This window comes from Hemiscyllium ocellatum, chromosome 23 (assembly GCF_020745735.1).
Source record: "Hemiscyllium ocellatum isolate sHemOce1 chromosome 23, sHemOce1.pat.X.cur, whole genome shotgun sequence".
In the NCBI taxonomy this organism is placed as follows: domain Eukaryota; kingdom Metazoa; phylum Chordata; class Chondrichthyes; order Orectolobiformes; family Hemiscylliidae; genus Hemiscyllium; species Hemiscyllium ocellatum.
The window spans coordinates 59,018,659-59,037,443 of NC_083423.1; the positions used below are offsets into that span (position 1 = coordinate 59,018,659).

At 42.1% G+C, this 18,785-nt stretch overlaps 1 protein-coding gene and 1 non-coding gene across 3 annotated transcripts; both read left to right on the forward strand.

Annotated features, from left to right (window-relative positions):
• The first annotated feature begins 6,625 nt into the window (after positions 1-6,625).
• On the forward strand, positions 6,626-14,827 carry LOC132826813 (solute carrier family 25 member 3-like). Of its 2 annotated transcripts, none has more exons than XM_060843058.1 (7): positions 6,626-6,898; positions 7,156-7,286; positions 9,550-9,729; positions 11,276-11,457; positions 13,772-13,944; positions 14,300-14,410; positions 14,498-14,827. In XM_060843058.1, the coding sequence occupies exons 1-7, from the start codon at positions 6,712-6,714 to the stop codon at positions 14,653-14,655; spliced, it is 1,122 nt and encodes a 373-aa protein (XP_060699041.1). In that variant the 5' UTR covers positions 6,626-6,711; the 3' UTR covers positions 14,656-14,827. The 2 variants fall into 2 exon arrangements, with proteins under 2 accessions (XP_060699041.1, XP_060699042.1); XM_060843059.1 differs by lacking the exon at positions 7,156-7,286 and adding an exon at positions 7,476-7,600 and having other exon boundaries at positions 6,627-6,898.
• LOC132826973 (small nucleolar RNA SNORA53) lies at positions 11,493-11,745 on the forward strand. The gene has a single exon (XR_009645950.1). It is a non-coding gene; the product is annotated as a small nucleolar RNA SNORA53 (small nucleolar RNA).
• Positions 14,828-18,785: the final 3,958 nt, after the last annotated feature.

The following is an 18,785-nucleotide window of genomic DNA, read 5'->3' on the forward strand; positions in this document are numbered from 1 at the left end:
TTTCTTGCCAACTAGCCAATCATCAGATTTTGTTCAGCTAGTTTATTTCAACTCTCTTCGGGATTCTCCTCATTTGCTGCCTTATGTTTGCAACTCATCTCCTACCCTGGTATTTCTGTCAGGCTTACAGTAGCTAATCAGCAGAACCTACATGGGAATTGTTTTGAGCTGCATGCTCTGTTTTATTGGGAGGTATCTGGTGTTACAAGCACAACTTTAACATACTGGTTCCTAAACACTAGGTGGTCAGATCTATTATTACATTGGAGCAACCTAACTGGACGAATTACATGGAATGATTTCATTGTATGCAAAGTGAGCAACTTATTCGATGGTGTTGAAGAAGAACAGCTTCAAAGAAGTTTCCAGTACACGTGGGATGGGCTGGAGAGATTTTGAAATTCCTTCTAGTGCAATGCAGCAGAAAGAAAAGATCTGTTGAAAGGAGACATAAACAGAAATCACACAATCTTTACCAATTGCTGCTGTCCAAAAATGACAACATTAGATATGATCCCAAATTATTGAACTCCGCATTCATTCTGAATTGGGTGCCCAGTTGAACAATGAATATTGAATTTCGTTCCAGCAGTGTAGGTAACATGCAAGCCCAAGTTGGAAATTGGCGAGGAGTTCAAAACACACAACAGGAAGCTCCAGACTGAGCAGAGGTGTTTCACAAATCATACAATCCCTACAGTGTAAAGGAGGCCATTTAGCCTGAGTCCACGCTGACCCTCAAAGAACATCCCAGCCAGACCCACCCTTCTATCCTATCTCTGTAACCTTGCATTTCCCATGACTAATCCACCTAACCTGCACAACCCTGGACACAATAAGCAATTTAACATGGCCAATCCACCTAACATGCACACATTTTACCTGCATTTAGTTACTTCCTTGAGAGGAAACAACAGTATACAGCATCAACAAGTAGAGTGAGTGGCCAAAGGCATGGCTGATGAAGTATAATATGGATAAATGAGAAGTTATCCACTTTGGCAAAAACAGGAAGATGGATTATTATCTCAATGACACTAGGTTGGGAATGAGGAAGTGCATTGAGACCCGGTTGTCCTTAACACCAGTCACAGAAAGTAAGCATACAGGTGCAGCAAGCAGTGAAAAAGACAAATGCTGCATTGATCTTCACAGCAAGAGGATTTGAGTGTAGGAGAAAGGATGTCTTGCTGCAATAGGATAAATAAATCCCCGGGGCCAGACAGGATATACCCAAGATTATTACAAGAAGTGAGGGAAGAGATTGCTGCGCCTTTGATGATGATCTGTACGTCCTCGCTGGAGTATCATCATCATAGAATCCCTACATCACAGAATCATTGTAGAATCCCTACAGAGTGGAAACAGACCCTTTGGCCCAAAAAGTCCACATCAACCCTCCAAAGATTAACCCGTCCAGACCCATTGCACTGCCCTATTATCCTACATTTACCCCAGACAAATGCATCTAACCTACACCCCCCTGCCGAACACTTTAGGCAATTTAGCATAGCAGTTCACCTCACCTACACATCTTTGGATTGTGGGAGGAAACCAGAGCACCTGGAGGAAATCCACGCAGACACAGGGAGAATGTGCAAACTCCACATACAGTTACCAGAGGATAGTCAAACTCGGATCCCTGGCTCTGTAAGATAACAGTGCTAACCACTAAGCCAGCATGCTGCCCAGTAGTACCAGATGATTGGAGGGTGGCAAATGTTATTCCCTTATTCAAGAAAGGGAATGGGGATAATCCTGGGAATTACAGACCAATCAGTCTTATGTTGGTGATGTGCAAATTATTGCAGAGGATTTTGAGAGACAGGATTTATGATTATTTGGAAAAACATAATTCGACAGTCAGCATGGCTTTGTGAGGGGCAGGTTATTGCCTCACAAACTTTATTGAATTCTTTGAGGACATGACAAAACACACTGAACGTGGTGTATATGGATTTTATCAAGGCATTTTTTAAGGGTTCCCATGGTAGGTTCATTCAGAAAGTAAAAAGGGAAATTTGGCTGTCTGGATACAGAATTGGCTGGCCCATTGATGAAGATAGAAGGTGGTAATAGATGGAAAGTGCTCAGCCTGGAGTTCGGTATCCAGTGGTGTACCGCAGGGACCTCTGCTCTTTGTGATTTTTATAAATGACTTGGAAGGGTGGTTTAGTAAGTTTGCCAATAACACCAAGGTTGGTGGAATTGTGGATAGTGTGGAGGGTTGTCGTAGGTTGCAACAGGGCATTGACAGGATGCAGAGCTGGATTGAGAAGTGGCGGATGGAGTTCAACTTGGAAAAGTGTGAAGTGATTCATTCTGGAAGGTGGAATTTGAGTGTAGATTACAGGGTTAAAGGCAGGAGTCTTAGCAGTGTGGAGGAACAGAGGGATCTTGGGGTCCGTATCCATAGATCCCTCAAGGTTGCCACCCAAGTCGACAGGGTTGTTAAGAAGACGTGTGGTGTGTTAGCTTTCATTAGCAGGAGTTTAAGAACTATGAGGACATGCTGCTTCTGTAAAGCCCTGGTTAGACAACACTTGGAATAATGTGTTCAGTTCTGGTCGCTTCATTCCATGAAAGATGTAGAAGCTTTAGAGAGGTTGCAAAGAAGATTCACCAGGATGCTGACTGGACTGTTTATGTCTTATGAATAAAGGTTGAAGGTGCTAGGCCTTTTCTCATTGGAGCGAAGGAGGATAAGAAGTGACTTGATAGAGGTGTACAAGGTGATGAGAGGCATAGATAGAGTGAATAGCCAGAGACTTTTTCCCATGGCGGAAATGGCTATCACAAAGGGGCATATTTTTAAGGTGATTGGAAGGTTTAGGGGAGATGTCAAAGTTAGGTTCTTTACACAGAGTATTGGACACGTGGAATGCACTGCCAGCAGTGGTAGTAGAGTGAAGTACATGAGGGACATTTAAGCAACTCTTGGGCGGGCACATGGATGATAGTAAAATGAACGGAATGTAAGTTAGTTTGATCTTAGAGTGGGATAAAAGGTTGGCACAACATCGAGGGCTGAAAGTCCTGTACTAGGCTGTACTGTTCTGTATTGTTCTATGTTAATTGTACAGTGCCTTGGTAAAACCATACTTGGAGTATTGAGCAAAGTTTTGGTTTCTTTATCTGAGGAAGAATGTTTTGGGTATGTAGCGAGTGCAACAAAGGTTTACCAGAATGATACCTGGGATGGCAAGATTCTGACATGAAGAGAGAATAAATCGCCTAGGACCTATGTTCGCTGGAGTTTAGAAGAATGTGGGATAGGATTTCTTAGAAACCTATGAAGTTGTGCAGGACTATACAGGAGAGAAAACAATGTCAAGAAGAAAGAAATCAACTCCGTGGAGCAAGAGTCAGCTGAATAATGTATCTGTCAGGCAGTCCTCTGACAGTTGAGTCAGTTACTATAAACATTGAGATAGTAACAATTCGGGTCAGGTAGTGACTATAGTCCAATAGCTAAAAATAAACTGTCCTTTGATCCCAGTTTGCTGTCAGCATGCTGTAATAAATTGATGTAGTACAGAAGGGGAGCTGGAATTTATTTGAAAGAAATAAACTTAGAGCAATGAGAATAGAGCGAGGTGTGGGACTGATTTGTCTTTCAACAAAAACTTTAAAACAGTTTTGAAGAAGGGTCAAAAATATAAGTCGCTGGAAAAGCTTTGCGTGTCTGGCAGCATCTGTGAAGAAAAACCAAGTTAATGTTTCAGGTGCTCTGACGAAGAGTCACCATACCCAAAGCATTAACTTTGATTTCTCTTCATAGATACTGCCGGACCTGCTAAACGTTTGTAGCAACTTTTCTTTTTGTTTCTGATTTACAGCATCCACAGTTCTATCTGTTTCTGTGGCATCCACAGTTATGCTGGTATGGAATTGATTCGCAACCGGCCTAAATTATTTTATATAGTCATTAATTGATAGATTTGGCCTTTGCTCTCATCCTTTTGCAAGTAGTTTTTGGTTTCATTATTCTGCCAGAGCATCCCTCTTTATTAGTTTAAAGTCCTTTTTACAGCTCTGTTTATCTTTCCAGATATGGACCTTGGTCTGAGTCCATTCAGATGCAGGAATAGCACAAAAGCAAAATACTTCTGTTCCAAAAATATCTATGGCTAAGTAGCTCTGCTCTTTCCTCCAGTGAGAGTTCAGTTTGTCTCTTTGACTTTGTTCATTTTCATTTGAATTTCCCTTCTTTCTTTTGATGGGCTATCTAGGAAAACACAGTTTCACAGTGTATCTCTTTCCATTGAACTGCCTGATGTCAATACACAGTGTCACGTGCTGCCGCATGCACCTTCTCAACTTCTCTTCAGAGCTAGAAGATAGGAAGAGAAGGAATCATTGTCGTTGCAACTCATCAAGCCGCTTCCACCATTTGACATAATCATGATTGACATTGAGCTTCAACTTTTATTTTCCTGCCTACACCCTATATCCCTCAACTCATTGAGATAACAAAAATCTGCCCATCATCTCAACCTTCAATGTTGGAGCACTCACAACTGTCAGGTAGAGGTTTCTAAAAATTCACCTCCTTAAGTTGATTATTCTGCCCCTTCAGTTCAATCCTAAATGATCAATACTAATCCTGACACATTGATTCCCATATTTAAGGAAGCAGATCAAAGAAGATTCACTCGAACGATCCAGAGTGAAGAGATTCTCAGGCTGAATAGGTTGGTGCTGTACTCACTGGAAATTTCAAGAATGAAAGTTATTCTCATTGGGTTATATAGGATTTGTAAAGGGCTTAACAGGATAAATGCTGAGAGAATGTTTCCCCTCTTGGGAAAGTAGTATATAACCAGAGGGCATAGTCGAGAATAAGTGGGTGCCCACTTAAGACCGCAATGAGAATCTGTTCTGAGGTTTGAGTGTCTTTGGAATGCCTTGCCACAGAAAGCTCTGGGGCAAGGTCCTTGTGTATATTTAAGGCTAAGAATATAAAGATATGCTTGAGTCAAGGGTGATAAAGAAAATGCAGAAAGTGAATATCTGGCATATTGGATCAGCTGTGATCCTATTGAATGGTGGAAAAGGCTCAACAGGCTGAATAGCACACTCCTGTTCTTATTCCTTCAGGTCTACATCTCTACATTCCATATTCCTCCAGCTGGGAAAAGAATCTGTCTTCTCTGCCTCCCCTCCCCAAAGGCTTGTCTATAAGACGCAGTGGAAGAGGAGGGGGGGTGGGTGGGAGGAAATCCCATGCTTAATGATAACCCGCTGTTGACCTCACTCTTATAAGGATTCTGCAGTTGTCAGCTCAGATTGTATGTAGCCAGAGCCAGAAGCAGGATTGGGTTTTAATTAAACTCAAGTCCTTAGCTTAGCCTTGGTCTTTCCTACCAAAAAAGGCAAAGGAGATTGTATTAGTTTCCACTTTATGCTTATTGTTATTTGACAGACTGCTTTGCAATTCTTTTACTGCTGAATTTGTTTACTGTTGTGCCAAACCTCATCTTGAAATTTGTTCACCATTCTTGAGTTAGAAGACATTAACTAAATCCCCTGCACGTGCAAAAATGGGGTGATGAGCTAGAAGCTCAGTAACAGGAGATACACAGTAACATCATCCCACCTGCAAATTCTCCTCCAAGTTACTCTCCATACTGATTTCAAAATCAACCACTATTCCTGGAACTATGACATTGTGGGTCTACCTACAGAATATAGACTGCAGCAGTTTAAGAAGGCAGCTTGTTCACCATTAACCTCAAGGGTAACTGGAGGCAGGCAGTACCTGCTATAAAAAAGATGTTGAAAATGTGTTGCTGGTTAAAGCACAGCAGGTTAGGCAGCATCCAAGGAATAGGAAATTCGACGTTTCGGGCATAAGCCTTTCATCAGGAATGAGGAGAGTGTGCCAGGCAGGCTAAGATAAAAGGTAGGGAGGAGGGACTTGGGGGAGGGGCGATGGAGATGTGATAGGTGGAAGGAGGTCAAGGTGAGGGTGATAGGCCGGAGTGGGGTGGGGGCGGAGAGGTCAGGAAGATGATGTTGTTAAACTTGAAAGTTTCAAAAAGCATTTCCAAAGATGTTGCAGTGGTTGGGGGCAGGCATTTGCGCTTTAGGGAGAGACTGAATAGGTTGGCATACTTTTTCTTCCCCTGAAGTGTTGGAGGCAGAGGGGTGACCTTTGAGAGGTTTATAAATTAATGATGGTGAATAGCCAGAGTAAGGAGTCCAAGACTAGTGGGCATAGGTTTAAGATGAGAGGGCAAAGATTTAAAGAGGACGGAAAAAGCAACTTTTTCGCACATAGGGTGGTGCACGTGTGGAACAAGCTGCCAGAGGATGTGCTGGTACAATTACAACATTTAAGAGGTATCTGGTTGGGCACATGTATAGGAAGGGTTTAGAGAACAATAGGACTAAATCAGATTAAGGTAGATAGTTGGACCGAAAGGTCTGTATCTGTGTTTTATATCTCTGACTCTAAATGCAGTGTGGGAATGAGTTGTAGACGGAAGTGGTGATGTGCTGGAGAGGAAGTGCGTGTCTTACCCAGGAACGGCAGGCTGACTGCGGCTGTGCCAGGGATGAATGCCGCCTGTGGGTCACGTGTACCGCGCATGAGCCAATGATTGGGATGTGCGTCACGGTGACGTAGTAAAGGACGCATTAATTAGCCGGAGGTCGTGGGGCTCGAGCTGCCGCCGCCATCTTACAGAGAGCTCGGTGTTAACGGCCATGTACCCGAGCTCGTTGCTCGCCCTGTCTGGGGGAAACCCCTTCAATGCTCCCCGGTTCCAGCTTGTCACAGAGCCCGTCTCCCCTCGTACACGCATCGCCAACAAGGCCGCGCCACCCGCTGAACGGGTCGTCCCTCGCCGCAGGCTGGCCGCGGCCGCTGCAGCTCCTTCCCCCGCCATCACAGGTAATGCCCAGCGACTGGGGACAGAGCACCGGGGGGAGGTATAGGGGCAGACTGAGACTCCGGGCTGGGTGGAGAAACGGGGGTTAGAGTGAGAGGCTTGGTCCTGGATCGACAGGCCGCTCACTCCGCGGACCTGAGGCCTAGTGTGCCCTTGGCCGGGTGTGAGGCTGACCTCCGCGGGTTGATGCCCGCTACCGTTCCCCGGGGCCTGGCTCCGCACTCACCTCTCTCTCCTTTTCCCCCTCCCTCACACACAGAGCAGGAACAGTACAGTTGCGAGTATGGCTCGGCTCGCTTCTACGCCCTGTGCGGTCTGGGCGGTATCCTGAGCTGCGGGACGACCCACACGGCCGTGGTGCCCTTGGACTTGGTGAAGTGCCGGATTCAGGTTGGAGCATAATTCCTGTCCTCCCACCCCCACCAGAACTGCCTGGGGCACGGCCCGACCCGGCCCGGAGAGAGGGCGAGGGTGGTTGGCGGGGGGGGTAGCTGGTGGTCCTGGGACCACCCCCATCGCCCTCTCTTGGTGCTGCATGTACTAACCGCATGGTGTGTCTTTGTGTCTCACTGACTGCAGAGGAGTACAGCTGCGAGTATGGCTCCGCCAAGTTTTATGCTTTGTGTGGATTTGGAGGTGTGTTGAGCTGTGGGCTAACACACACGGCTGTGGTGCCCTTGGATCTGGTGAAATGTCGCATTCAGGTGTGTATCCACGCTTTCAACAAGAGCTGTACTGAGCTTGATTTGAAGATGCCGGTGTTGGACTGGGATGTACAAAGTTTAAAAACCTGGTGTTGTGATTTTTAACTTTGTACTGAGCTTGACTGCCAGCTCCCAGTCGGTGCTCAAACCGGTGTTGCCCTTCTGTCCAGTGAATAGCATGAAGGGTTGTTCCTGGTGTAAAGCTACCCAATAAAATTGTGGTAATGACAGTAATATTGGCTAAATAGTGTTCATTGCAGGAATGATGGTTTGTTAGTTGTAGGGAATTATTGTTGCTAAGATTACATCACTCTACAGTATGGCTTGATTGTCATGCATTTTTGAATTAGCTTTTTGATTTAGAATCAATTTTATCATGTGTACTCATGAGTGCTATGAAAATTTTACAAATTGCTATCTTAGGATCATTGAATTCTTATGGTGTGGAAGCAGGCCATATGGCCATTAGACTACACCAACACTCCAAAGAGCATCCCATCCTCTTGCCCTGTCCCTGTAACCCTGTTTACCATGGCCAACCTACCTCACCTGTGCTTCATTGGACTGTGGGAGACAGGGAGAATATGTGGTGTTTCGCACAGATGATTGTACCTAGCATGGATTCTTAAGTACAAATTTTTGCAAAAAGTTAAAAAAAATAAAGAAACATCCAGTATTTCAGCACTTTGTGCCATCTTTAGTATGTAAATATAAAATCATGAGACTAAATTAGAAAAAAATTCAGTAACCGTCTGCTTCAGCACCTAGCCCCCAGATTGCACCGGGCTTTGCCTCAAGGCTGGGAATCTGCACTGAGTCCGGGATCCTGTAACTGAGTCTGAGATTACATGATGGCTTCACTTAAGGCTCGGGGCTGGAGATAAGGAAGATGTGGGAGGGAGAACACAAGAAAAGTAATGGATGGGGTAGATGAGGTCTAGTTGAGACATTTATGGGTTTTGCGAGGGGAGCCTGTGTTAGTCATTTTCGTAGCACATATTGCTTGGTTGTAAATGCTGCTTGTCCACCTGTGACACCCCCTCCCCCGCCCACCTCCTTGTCAGTATAGTGACACTTTGTGGAACATTTATTGAGTACTCCAAAATGTAGCATTTTAATGAAAATGAAGCTAGTAATGGAATCTTCAGTGTTGTAGGAGGCTGTATGTGAAAGTCTGGTTACTTAAGTAACTAACTATTTTCTCAAAGAGTTCACCTTCATAGGCTGTTACTGTTCTTTCCATGTCCAAGTGTGCAGGTAAGATCCTATATAGGCCAAATGAGACGAATGGCCTTGACTTAAAGGCAATTGTTTAGCTTGAGGGAGACTGCTGCCTGCATGTTAGATTACATCATCTTTTCTCTCCATCCCCAAAAACTCAACGCATTTATCCCAACTAATATAGCAGGCAGCCTTCATTCTGGGTTAACATTTACAGCAGGGTTTGAACATAGAGCTTATGTACTGAGTGAATATCATCACTGGGTCAAGCTGGTACTGACAGCATGGAAGACTGGCCTGCCTTGGTTTGATGGGTACAATGCATGACCACTCTTGACTTGTATATGAAACTGGCAAGTTTAATAGGATGAAGTGTGACTTGTAATATCTTGTGTGAAATTGTATTGTTAACTATGAAAGTGTTGAAAAATGCAGTTGTGCCAAGTTCACGTGCCTGTCTACCCAGTTCTGTTTGTCTTGTACAACTTGGATCGCTACAGTACTGAAAAATAAGGGGGAATGTAATTAATTCAGAGTTGTCATTTGACTGCCAAACAGTGTGCTTGCCAATTTGTTGCTTTGCTGGATTGGGTTTGTTGTGATATTCAGGAAATCTGGATCCTTTTCAGTGTGTAAGTGTTATTGCTATTTTAATGTTGATTCTCCATTCCTGGATGAAAAATAAATGGGAATTTTGCATATGACCTTTTTTGCTTTCTTGTGATTAGGTGGACCCTGGAAAATACCAGAGCATCTTCAAAGGGTTTTCTGTCACTGTGAGAGAAGATGGTATTCGTGGTCTGGGAAAAGGTTGGGCCCCAACCTTCATTGGTTATTCGATGCAAGGGCTATGCAAATTTGGTTTCTATGAAGTTTTCAAGAACATATATGGTGAACTACTAGGTGAAGTAAGTATTTTCCTAGAGTTCTTTGTTGCTGAGTGTGGCATTTTGGTCTGAATTTGTGCTCAGTGGGTGAAGATGAGTGTTATGCACACAAGATTCAGCAACATTCATATAAAAATATTTTGCTCGGGATTTTATTTGAATTTCTTTAAAGGTCCAGAGGTTTGTGTTCTCTCTCTCATTGTGTTGTCAGTAATCGCGGTAAATAAGTAATGCTAAATATCAGTTGATAGTGGGGTGCTGGAAAAGCACAGCAGGTCAGATCAGGCAGCATCTGAGGAGCAGGAGATTTGAAGTTTTTGGGCAAGAGCCCTTGATCGGGAATCCTTTTTGGACTCTTGCAAAAACGTTGATTCTCCTCCTCAGATGCTGTCTGATCTGCTGGACTTTTCCAGCACCCCACTCTTGACTCTGATCTCCAGCATCTGCAGTCCTTGCTTTCTCCAGTGCTAAATAGCAGAGGAACAATCCCATTGGGGTTTTGTGGGCAGAGATGAAGTCTTGTTGGGACAGGTGGGAAACTTGAGGCTGAAGATATTGCCTCAGGAGTGAGAATCCAGGTAGTAGAGTTGAATTGAACTGTCATGAAGGAGACTTGGAATTCTAGCAGTTCACATGAATTTGTTGCTGTTTGAGTTCTTCCTGTATGAAGTTAGATTTAAACTTCCATGCTCTGCTTTCTGTAATCCGCTGTAGATTTTACTAATTACATTAGGGGGCTTTGTTGGATTCCTGTTTGTGATCAGCAATTGACGTAGGAGCAGTTTAGTTTGTAAAACACCACCGTTCTAGCCCACCGCCCTCATTCTTTAACCAAGTGCTGTTCAAGGTTGTGTTTTTGAATTTACAATCTGTGCTAAATATGGGACTGTGCATCAAATCTAACTCGACTAGCATTGATCAGGTTTTCATGTAGGACCAGTCTGGAGCTGCAGTAAGAGTTGGAGTTAGTCATGTACAGCATGAAAAGGGACCTTTTGATCCAACTCATCCATACTGACCAGATATCCCAACCTCATCTAGTTCCATGGGCCAAGTGCTGGCAAATATTCCTCTAAACCCTTCCTATTCACTACCCATCCACTTCCTTTTTAAATGTTGCAGTTGTACCAGCCTTCACCACTTGCTTTGGCAGCTCATTCCACACATGCACCACACTGTGCATGAAAATGTTGCCCCTTAGGTCCCTTTTATATCTCTTCCCTCGCAGCTTAAACCTATGTTCTCTAGTTCTGGACTCCCCCACCACCAGGAAAAGATTTTGTCCATTTACCCTATCCAACTTGTCTAATTCCGCCTTCATCTGTAGGGTCAAGGTGTGTTGAGTCTTGGTGATCTGTATAGAATTGTTAGTGTGAAGACGTTGTCATATTTCAGGTCAATAGATTTTCGATTTATAATCAGGAGTGGTATAGTGACTGAAGGTAGGTCAGTTACAGTACTCAATACTGAGCACCATTTGAGAATGAAAAGAATTTCCTTTTTGAGTACTAAGAACTAATGATTGTATCTGTCCTATTGAATACGCAATCTTTCTGTCTCACTCTAGGAAAACGCTTATCTCTGGCGTACGTCTTTATACCTTGCTGCATCAGCCAGTGCTGAGTTCTTTGCTGATATTGCACTTGCTCCAATGGAGGCTTGTAAGGTCCGTATTCAGACTCAGCCTGGCTATGCCAACACTCTTAGAGAAGCTCTTCCTAAAATGTATGCTGAAGAAGGTCTCTGGGCGTGAGTATGGGTTACATTTATTAAATTAAAAGTCAAACACATTTCCTTAGATCCATCTTTGGGGCATATCTGTTTTGCTCTGCTGGCAGAACTCATTGCACTGCAGTGAGGTTTTTCAGCTTAGTTATCAGATAGTCCACAACTTGTATGGTTGCATAGTCAAAGGTGCTTGAGTCATTGATGTGTGAGAATAATATACCTGCGTATTAGCCACATTGTTCCAATGTGAACAGTCTGTATTCGGCAAGCTGTTTTCTGCCATTGGAACTTGGCTGGTTTGCGGACATGAAAACAAATTTTGTTTTCAAGCCATATGTCTTGAGAGCAATGTCTACCAATAGGAGTCTAACTTTTTTATCATTACTCAGATGTCACAAAATTGAAACAAGTCCAGTGTATGCAAGCACGTTGGTATTCCAAGTCAATTAATAGATTTCTCCTCACTAGAGGCATCATGTTTCCAGTCAACGAGCCTGCAGAATTCAGCCTTACCTTTGCCTTCAATACTGAAGGACTCTGCTTCCAACACCTCTAGACACATGACCTTCTAAAGGAAAATTGTTTTCATCATTTGTCTCAAATGGGCAATCCCTTCGTTCATGAGCAGTGATCCCTGAGTTCTATCTCCACAGTCTAAATCTCTTATCTGATGAGCTGTGTTTAAAAATCACAAAACCAGGTTATAGACCAACCGGTTTAATCGAAAGTATTGCTTTCGGGGTGCTGCTCTTTCATTAGGTGGTTGCCTGATGAAGGAGCAGCGCTCCTAAAGCTAGTGTTTCCAATTAAACCTGTTGGACTATAACCTGGTTTTGTGATTTTTAACTTTGTACACCCCAGTCCAACACCGGTATCTCCAAAACTGATGAGCAGTGTGAGGCTTCGTGACATAGCTGAGCTTTTAAATGGATATTTTAAATCTTATCTAGCATAAGAGAAAGATTTTGTCAATATAGAAATCTGTGATAAACTTGAAAGAAATAGCATTGAGAGAGGAGGTGTTAGTGGTTTTAGAATGCTTGAAAGTGGATAAATCAATTTACATATCCTAGGCTGCATGGAAATGTTATAGTCTCTGACATTGTCAAATCCCTATGGCCATGGGACGGGTGCAGAGGATAGCTAATGGGATGAGTAATTTAGGAAATCGGACTAGTGAGTCTAACATCTCGGAAAGGAAAACTATTGGAAAACGTTCTGTGGACAGAAATAAGCTCTACCTGGTGAGGCAAGGATTAATCAGAATTGTATGGCTTTGTCATGTCAAACAAATTTGGTTGAATATTTCAAGATAACGGAGTTTAGTGTATTTGATCTAGTCTGGATGGACTTAACAAGGCTTTTGACAAGGTCACATGTGACAGTCTTGTTATTAACAACAGCTTATGGGATCTGACATTTTGGCAATTGATTTTAGAATTACTTTAGTGGAAGGAAGCATGGGATGATTGGATTGTTTTTTTTTCGCGATTGGAGGCCTGAGTCCAGTGGCTTCACAGGGTTCAGTACTAGGTCCTCTACTGTTGTGTATATTAATGATCTAATGTGAATGGTAGTGGTATGATTAAATTCTAACGCGATATGAGATTTGGTGGAGTTGTAAATGTTGAGGGGGGAATCGTTAGACTCTATCACAGAGATGGGCTGGTCAGATGGCACTATGGTGGTAAACGGAATTTAATCCTGAAAAGTTGAGGTGATCCATTTTTAGAGGACTAAAATAGCAAGCGGGTACACATTAAACTTTAGGACCTTCAAATGCAGAAGATCAAAAGAACCTTGAAGTCTTTGAAAGCAGCAAGACAAAAGACTTTTTTAAAAAAGCATGACTTCAATACCTTGACTAATAAAGGCAAACATTTAGCAAGGGCATTGTGAATAAACTGTGTATATAGTTTCTCTACAGTGTATTTTGTGCTGTTTTGGCTGCCACGTATAGGAAGGGTGTGATTTTTGTGGGGAGGGTGCAGAAGAGATTTGCTGGAATGTTTCTAGGCTCTAGATTTTTGGATGTAGAAGTAGGGGTTGGGATTTAAATTGCAATGTCTTATCAAATTTATTGTAAAGTTTTCTTTTTATGTGCACTTGTCAGATTCATTATTTGGCTAATCTGCTGTTTTGAGGTATGTTAATTTGACAGTTACAGGCTTTCTAATTCAAGTTCTGTTTATGTAGATTAAACCAAGATTAATTGAGATATGCCAAAAAGATGATTTGAGTAGAATGTGGAATTGTTATTACAATTGTATTATTCTGTCTTAGGTGGCATGAGAGCTTGAGTTTTAACAAACTTTATCATTCACTCTTTCATTAGATTTTACAAAGGTGTTTCCCCTCTGTGGATGAGGCAGATTCCCTACACGATGATGAAGTTTGCTTGCTTTGAGCGTACGGTTGAAGCATTATATAAATATGTGGTGCCTAAACCTCGTGACAATTGTACCAAAGCTGAGCAACTGGTGGTGACATTTATTGCTGGTTATATTGGTAAGAGAATTATTTGTCTGGTATAAATGTTCTAGCTATCCTGTGTACGTGCTTTTGGTGCATTTGTTAGTGCAATGTTGTTTGTAGATGCCTTCAGACATTGAGCCGCCTCCACATTTTGTCTTTATAACAATAATTAGAACAGTTCACCAGCACCACATGTTGCAGAGGCTGGATAAGTTTTCAGTCTTCGCATTGAAATGTCTGTTATCACATGTTTTATTCTGTATTCCTTTCTTTAAAAAAAATTTGAAATTTTCAATTGAACTTCATCCGTGGCAGCTTTTTGCAGAGAAAGTATGTGAGAAGGCCATTCCTCTATGGTATAGAATTGATCACTATCTGTTTCTTTCAGCTGGTGTTTTTTGTGCTATTGTATCTCACCCTGCTGACTCTGTGGTGTCGGTTCTGAACAAGGAAAAGGGTAGCAGTGCATTACAGGTTTTGAAAAGGCTTGGACCTCTAGGTAAGCCATTGTTCTACATATCAAAGTGCAGCATTTCCAAATTCAACATGTGTAATGTATTCATTCCATTGAACATTTGTTTTCCAGGAGTGTGGAAAGGGCTTTTTGCCCGTATTATCATGATTGGCACTCTGACTGCCCTACAGTGGTTTATCTATGACTCTGTTAAGGTCTACTTCAGGCTTCCTCGTCCACCTCCCCCTGAGATGCCAGCATCGCTGAAAAAGAAGCTTGGGTTGAAGTAAAAATGGGTGGACTTAATTTGTTGCCCTGGCTAAGTCCGATATGTCGCATAAGGCATGTAAAAGACCTATTTAATACTGAGAATATCATGTCTGTAATGTCATGTTGATGAAGCTTGGCAGTGAGTGCAGAGTATTCATCAACGCCAATTCTGAATAAAGAACAGTGACCCAAGTTTTAGATGTGGTCGTTTATAATTGGTTTATTTAAACATGACTGTGTGATTAAAACAAATCATTTCATTCTAGAAACTCAGTATTGGTGAACAGCTAAATCCACCTGCACTTTTTGCACCACACCTTTTTACACTCAGTACAAAATGTTTCAAGCCTGTAGATATTAGTGGTGGTGCCTGGATTTGTAAATTTCAATGCCAGTAATTTTAGGTTTGGTTGGAACAGCTATTTAAAGTCAACACACTCCTTGCATCTTTTGTGGGATGTATCTGTACTGCCTTGCTGGTGGTTCTTTTAACCCTGGTGTTGGATTCTGCAATGTGCTGACAGCTTACATTTATCAACTTTAAAGGTTGCACATGGTAACCCATCTGTTCTGATGTTGGTGACTAGGTGTTGTGGACCATCAGAACTTTGCTGTGTGGACATTTCACCAAAATTGATCTTGTTTAAATGTTGCAATAAAATGAGATGTTCGCAAGCTATTCTAGCTGCTTAGTGACCCCATGACTCCATTGCTGGTTGTGCACAATCCTTTTTCTTAATATTGAAGTATCTGCATCAAGAAATGACTGATCTTGACAATAAAATGGCTGTAACATTGCAATTCCCTGTTATGTTTGCCATTTCAAAGTGTTAAATGTTGAGTAATCTGTCTTCTGCTAAAACGGAACCAAGAGACACTGATTTTGTACATGTTATTACTGTAGATTCCACTCTTGGCTTTTTGGTTGTTTTGGGTCAATAAGCAATAAAGAATATTTGCAACAGTCAATTTTTCTCATTTTACTCTTTTTGAATGTGTTCACTTTTTTGTTAATGGTGATATTTCTGATATTAATTCTAGTCTTGATTCAGGATTGGTTAACTTGTCTAGATTAAATGCTTTTTGGACTGGAATGCTGTTAACTATTGAGTTGTGCAAAGTAAACATTTACTATATTAGCTTTGAGTAGACATGTCATGTATCAAAATTTTGTTCACAATATAAAAATAGGTGGCAGTGCATGTCATGTGGGTTTAGTTGGGTGGGTGGACAAAAGCTCGACAGAATTTGTGCTTTCACAGCAACAATAGAATAAGATGAGGTCTTGCAGCAAGAGCTCAGGAGAACTATGTAATAGAAGTAAGAACCTGAAGGTTGTAATCTCAGGATTACTCCCAGTGCCATGTGCAAGTGAGTACAAAAATGGAATAGGGCAGATAAAGATGTGGTTGAAGAGTTAGTGCTGCAGGGAGGATTTTAGATACCTGGATCACTGAGACTGCTCCTGAAGAAAGTGAGACCTGTACCAGAATGAGATGACCTTTTGTTGAGGTATCAGTTTAAACTGGTTTGGAATGGAGCACAGAATAATGCAGAAGGTGGTGTATGTATGGAATGAGCTGCCAGAGGAAGTGGTGGAGGCTGATATAATAATTACAAGATTTTGTAAGACCGATATAAAATAGGAAGGGTTTAGAGAGGTATGGGGCCAGTGCTGGTGGAAGAGACTAGATTTATTTATGATATCTAGTCTTCATGTGAGTTGGACCTAAGGGTTTGTTTCCATGCTGTACATCTGATGCTATTTGGACATTTCACCCTTCCTCTATAAATTGAGATAATCAGTATAAAAACTTTATGGGGGAAGATTTTGTGAAATGTATGCGGGAAAGCTTGATAAATCAACATCTAGATAGCCCTACAAGGGACGGTGCAGTGCTAAACCTAATTCTGGACAACAAAATCCTCAGTTCTGAGGTAACAGTGGAGAGAGCATTTTATTGATAGCTACCACAACACTTTTTATCCTTTGCACATGCAAACTTAAAGATATCTAATTCCAAAGTCCTTTTTTTTTGGGGGGGAATAAAGCAGAATCTGACCAAAATAGACTGGGAGCAGTTATTTGAGGGTATATCATAGTAAGAGATATTCATAAAAATACTGGGGGAATGCATGTCTAACATATATTTCCTTTTGGGCTTGTTGTTCCCACATTTTACCCAGAGAACCTGGATATCTCAATGTTCCAGACTGGATTAAAAGGAAGAGAGGCATATAACAGTTCGGAAAGGAGCAAATCAACAGAATTGCAGGAAATGTGGGGCATTCAATTAAGCAGTTAGAGCAAAGACAGAATTATAACAAGTGTCAAGAATAACCAGTGAATGAATTGGCTCTATTAAGAAGTAGTAGTAGTCAGTATCATACAGCAAAGAAACAGTTCCTTTGGCCCAACTACTATATGCTGAACATAATCCTAAAGTAAATCCATCCCACCTGCCTGGTCATAGCCAATATTCCTCTACATCTTTTCTATACATATGCATAAGTACATGTCTTTTAAACATTGTAACTGTGTCCTCGCTACGGTCACTTCTCAACCTCTTCCGGTGAAAGGTTGGGTAGGTTCAGAATTCTTTCTTCATAACTCAAACCTTTCATAACTCAAACCTTCCATACCTGACACTATCTTGGTAAATACTTTCTGAACCCTCTCCAGCTCAGTAACATCCTTCCTATACTGGGTGACCAGAACTGAACACAGTATTCCAGAGGAGGCATTACCAATGTCCTGTACAACCTCAGCATGACTTCCCAACTCATACTGAAGGAACTGAGCAATAAAGGGAAGCATAACAACTGCCTTTTTAATCACCCCATCTATATGTGACACAACCTCACAGAATTATGTACCAGAACCCCTCTGTTTTACAACACTACCCAAAGCCCTACTGTTAACTGTATATTCACGCATATTCAGATTGAACTCCATCTGCTATTTTTTTCATTCCATTGACAAATTTGGTCAAGACTTTTTTGGTATCTTAGAAAATCTACACTGCCTACTATGCCATTAATTTTGATGTCTTCTGCAAACTTAATAACCATGTCTTCTACATTCTAGTCCAAATCATTTATATAAATGATAAGAGGATGCAGAACCAATCCCTGTGTTACACAGCTGGTGACAGGTGACCAGTCCAGGAAGCAACCCTCTACCATCGCTCTGTATCCTACTGTTGTCAATTAATAGACGATTCCCATCAGTATGGAAACAGACCCTTCAGCCCAACAAGTCCACGCTGACCCTCCAAAGAGTAACCCACCCAGCCCCATTCCCCTACATTTACTCGTGACTAATACACCTAACACTGTGGGCAGTTTAGCACAGCTGATTCACCTGGCCTGCACATCTTTGGATTGTGGGAGGAAACCCACGCAGACACAAGGAGAATGTGCAAACTTCACACAACCAGCTGCCTGAGACTGGAATCAAACCGAGATGGGTGTGAGGTGGCAGTACTAACCACTGAGCTGCTGTGCTGCCTGTAAATTACATGTCCAATTAGCAAGCTCACGCTGAATTCCATGTGACCTATCTTTACTGATTCATCTAACCATGAGGAATCTTTTCTAAAGTCCAAGTAAACATTTGGTAACTTCCTCAAAAAACACAAGTTTGTGAGACATGATTTTCCTTGCACAAAACCATGCTGGTTATCTCTAATAATTTTTGCCTTTCTAAATGTCTTTCAGAATTGCTCTCGGCAGTTTATCCACAACCAAAGTCAGACTCACAGGTCTACAGTTCTCCAGTTTTTCCTTACAACCCTTCTTCAACAAAGGCACAACATTAGCCACTATCCAGTCATCAGGCACCTCACCTGTAGTTATAGGTGATGGCACCTTTCCACACTAAGTCAACGTACATCCTCAGAGGGAGGTCATGGCTAACAAATTTGGGTCAAGGTGGGTCAGTTGATGTAGGCTACATGGATTTCAGCAAAGCCCTTGGCAAAGTTCCATATGGGAATGAACGTAGAATAGTATAGCACAGAGACAGACCCTTCAGCAAACCATGTAATTGCTGATCATGATGCCGTTATAAATTAATCCATCTGCCCGCAGAAGGTCTGCATCCCTCTATTCCCTGCCTGTTCACATCTGTCTGAATGCCTCTTAATCA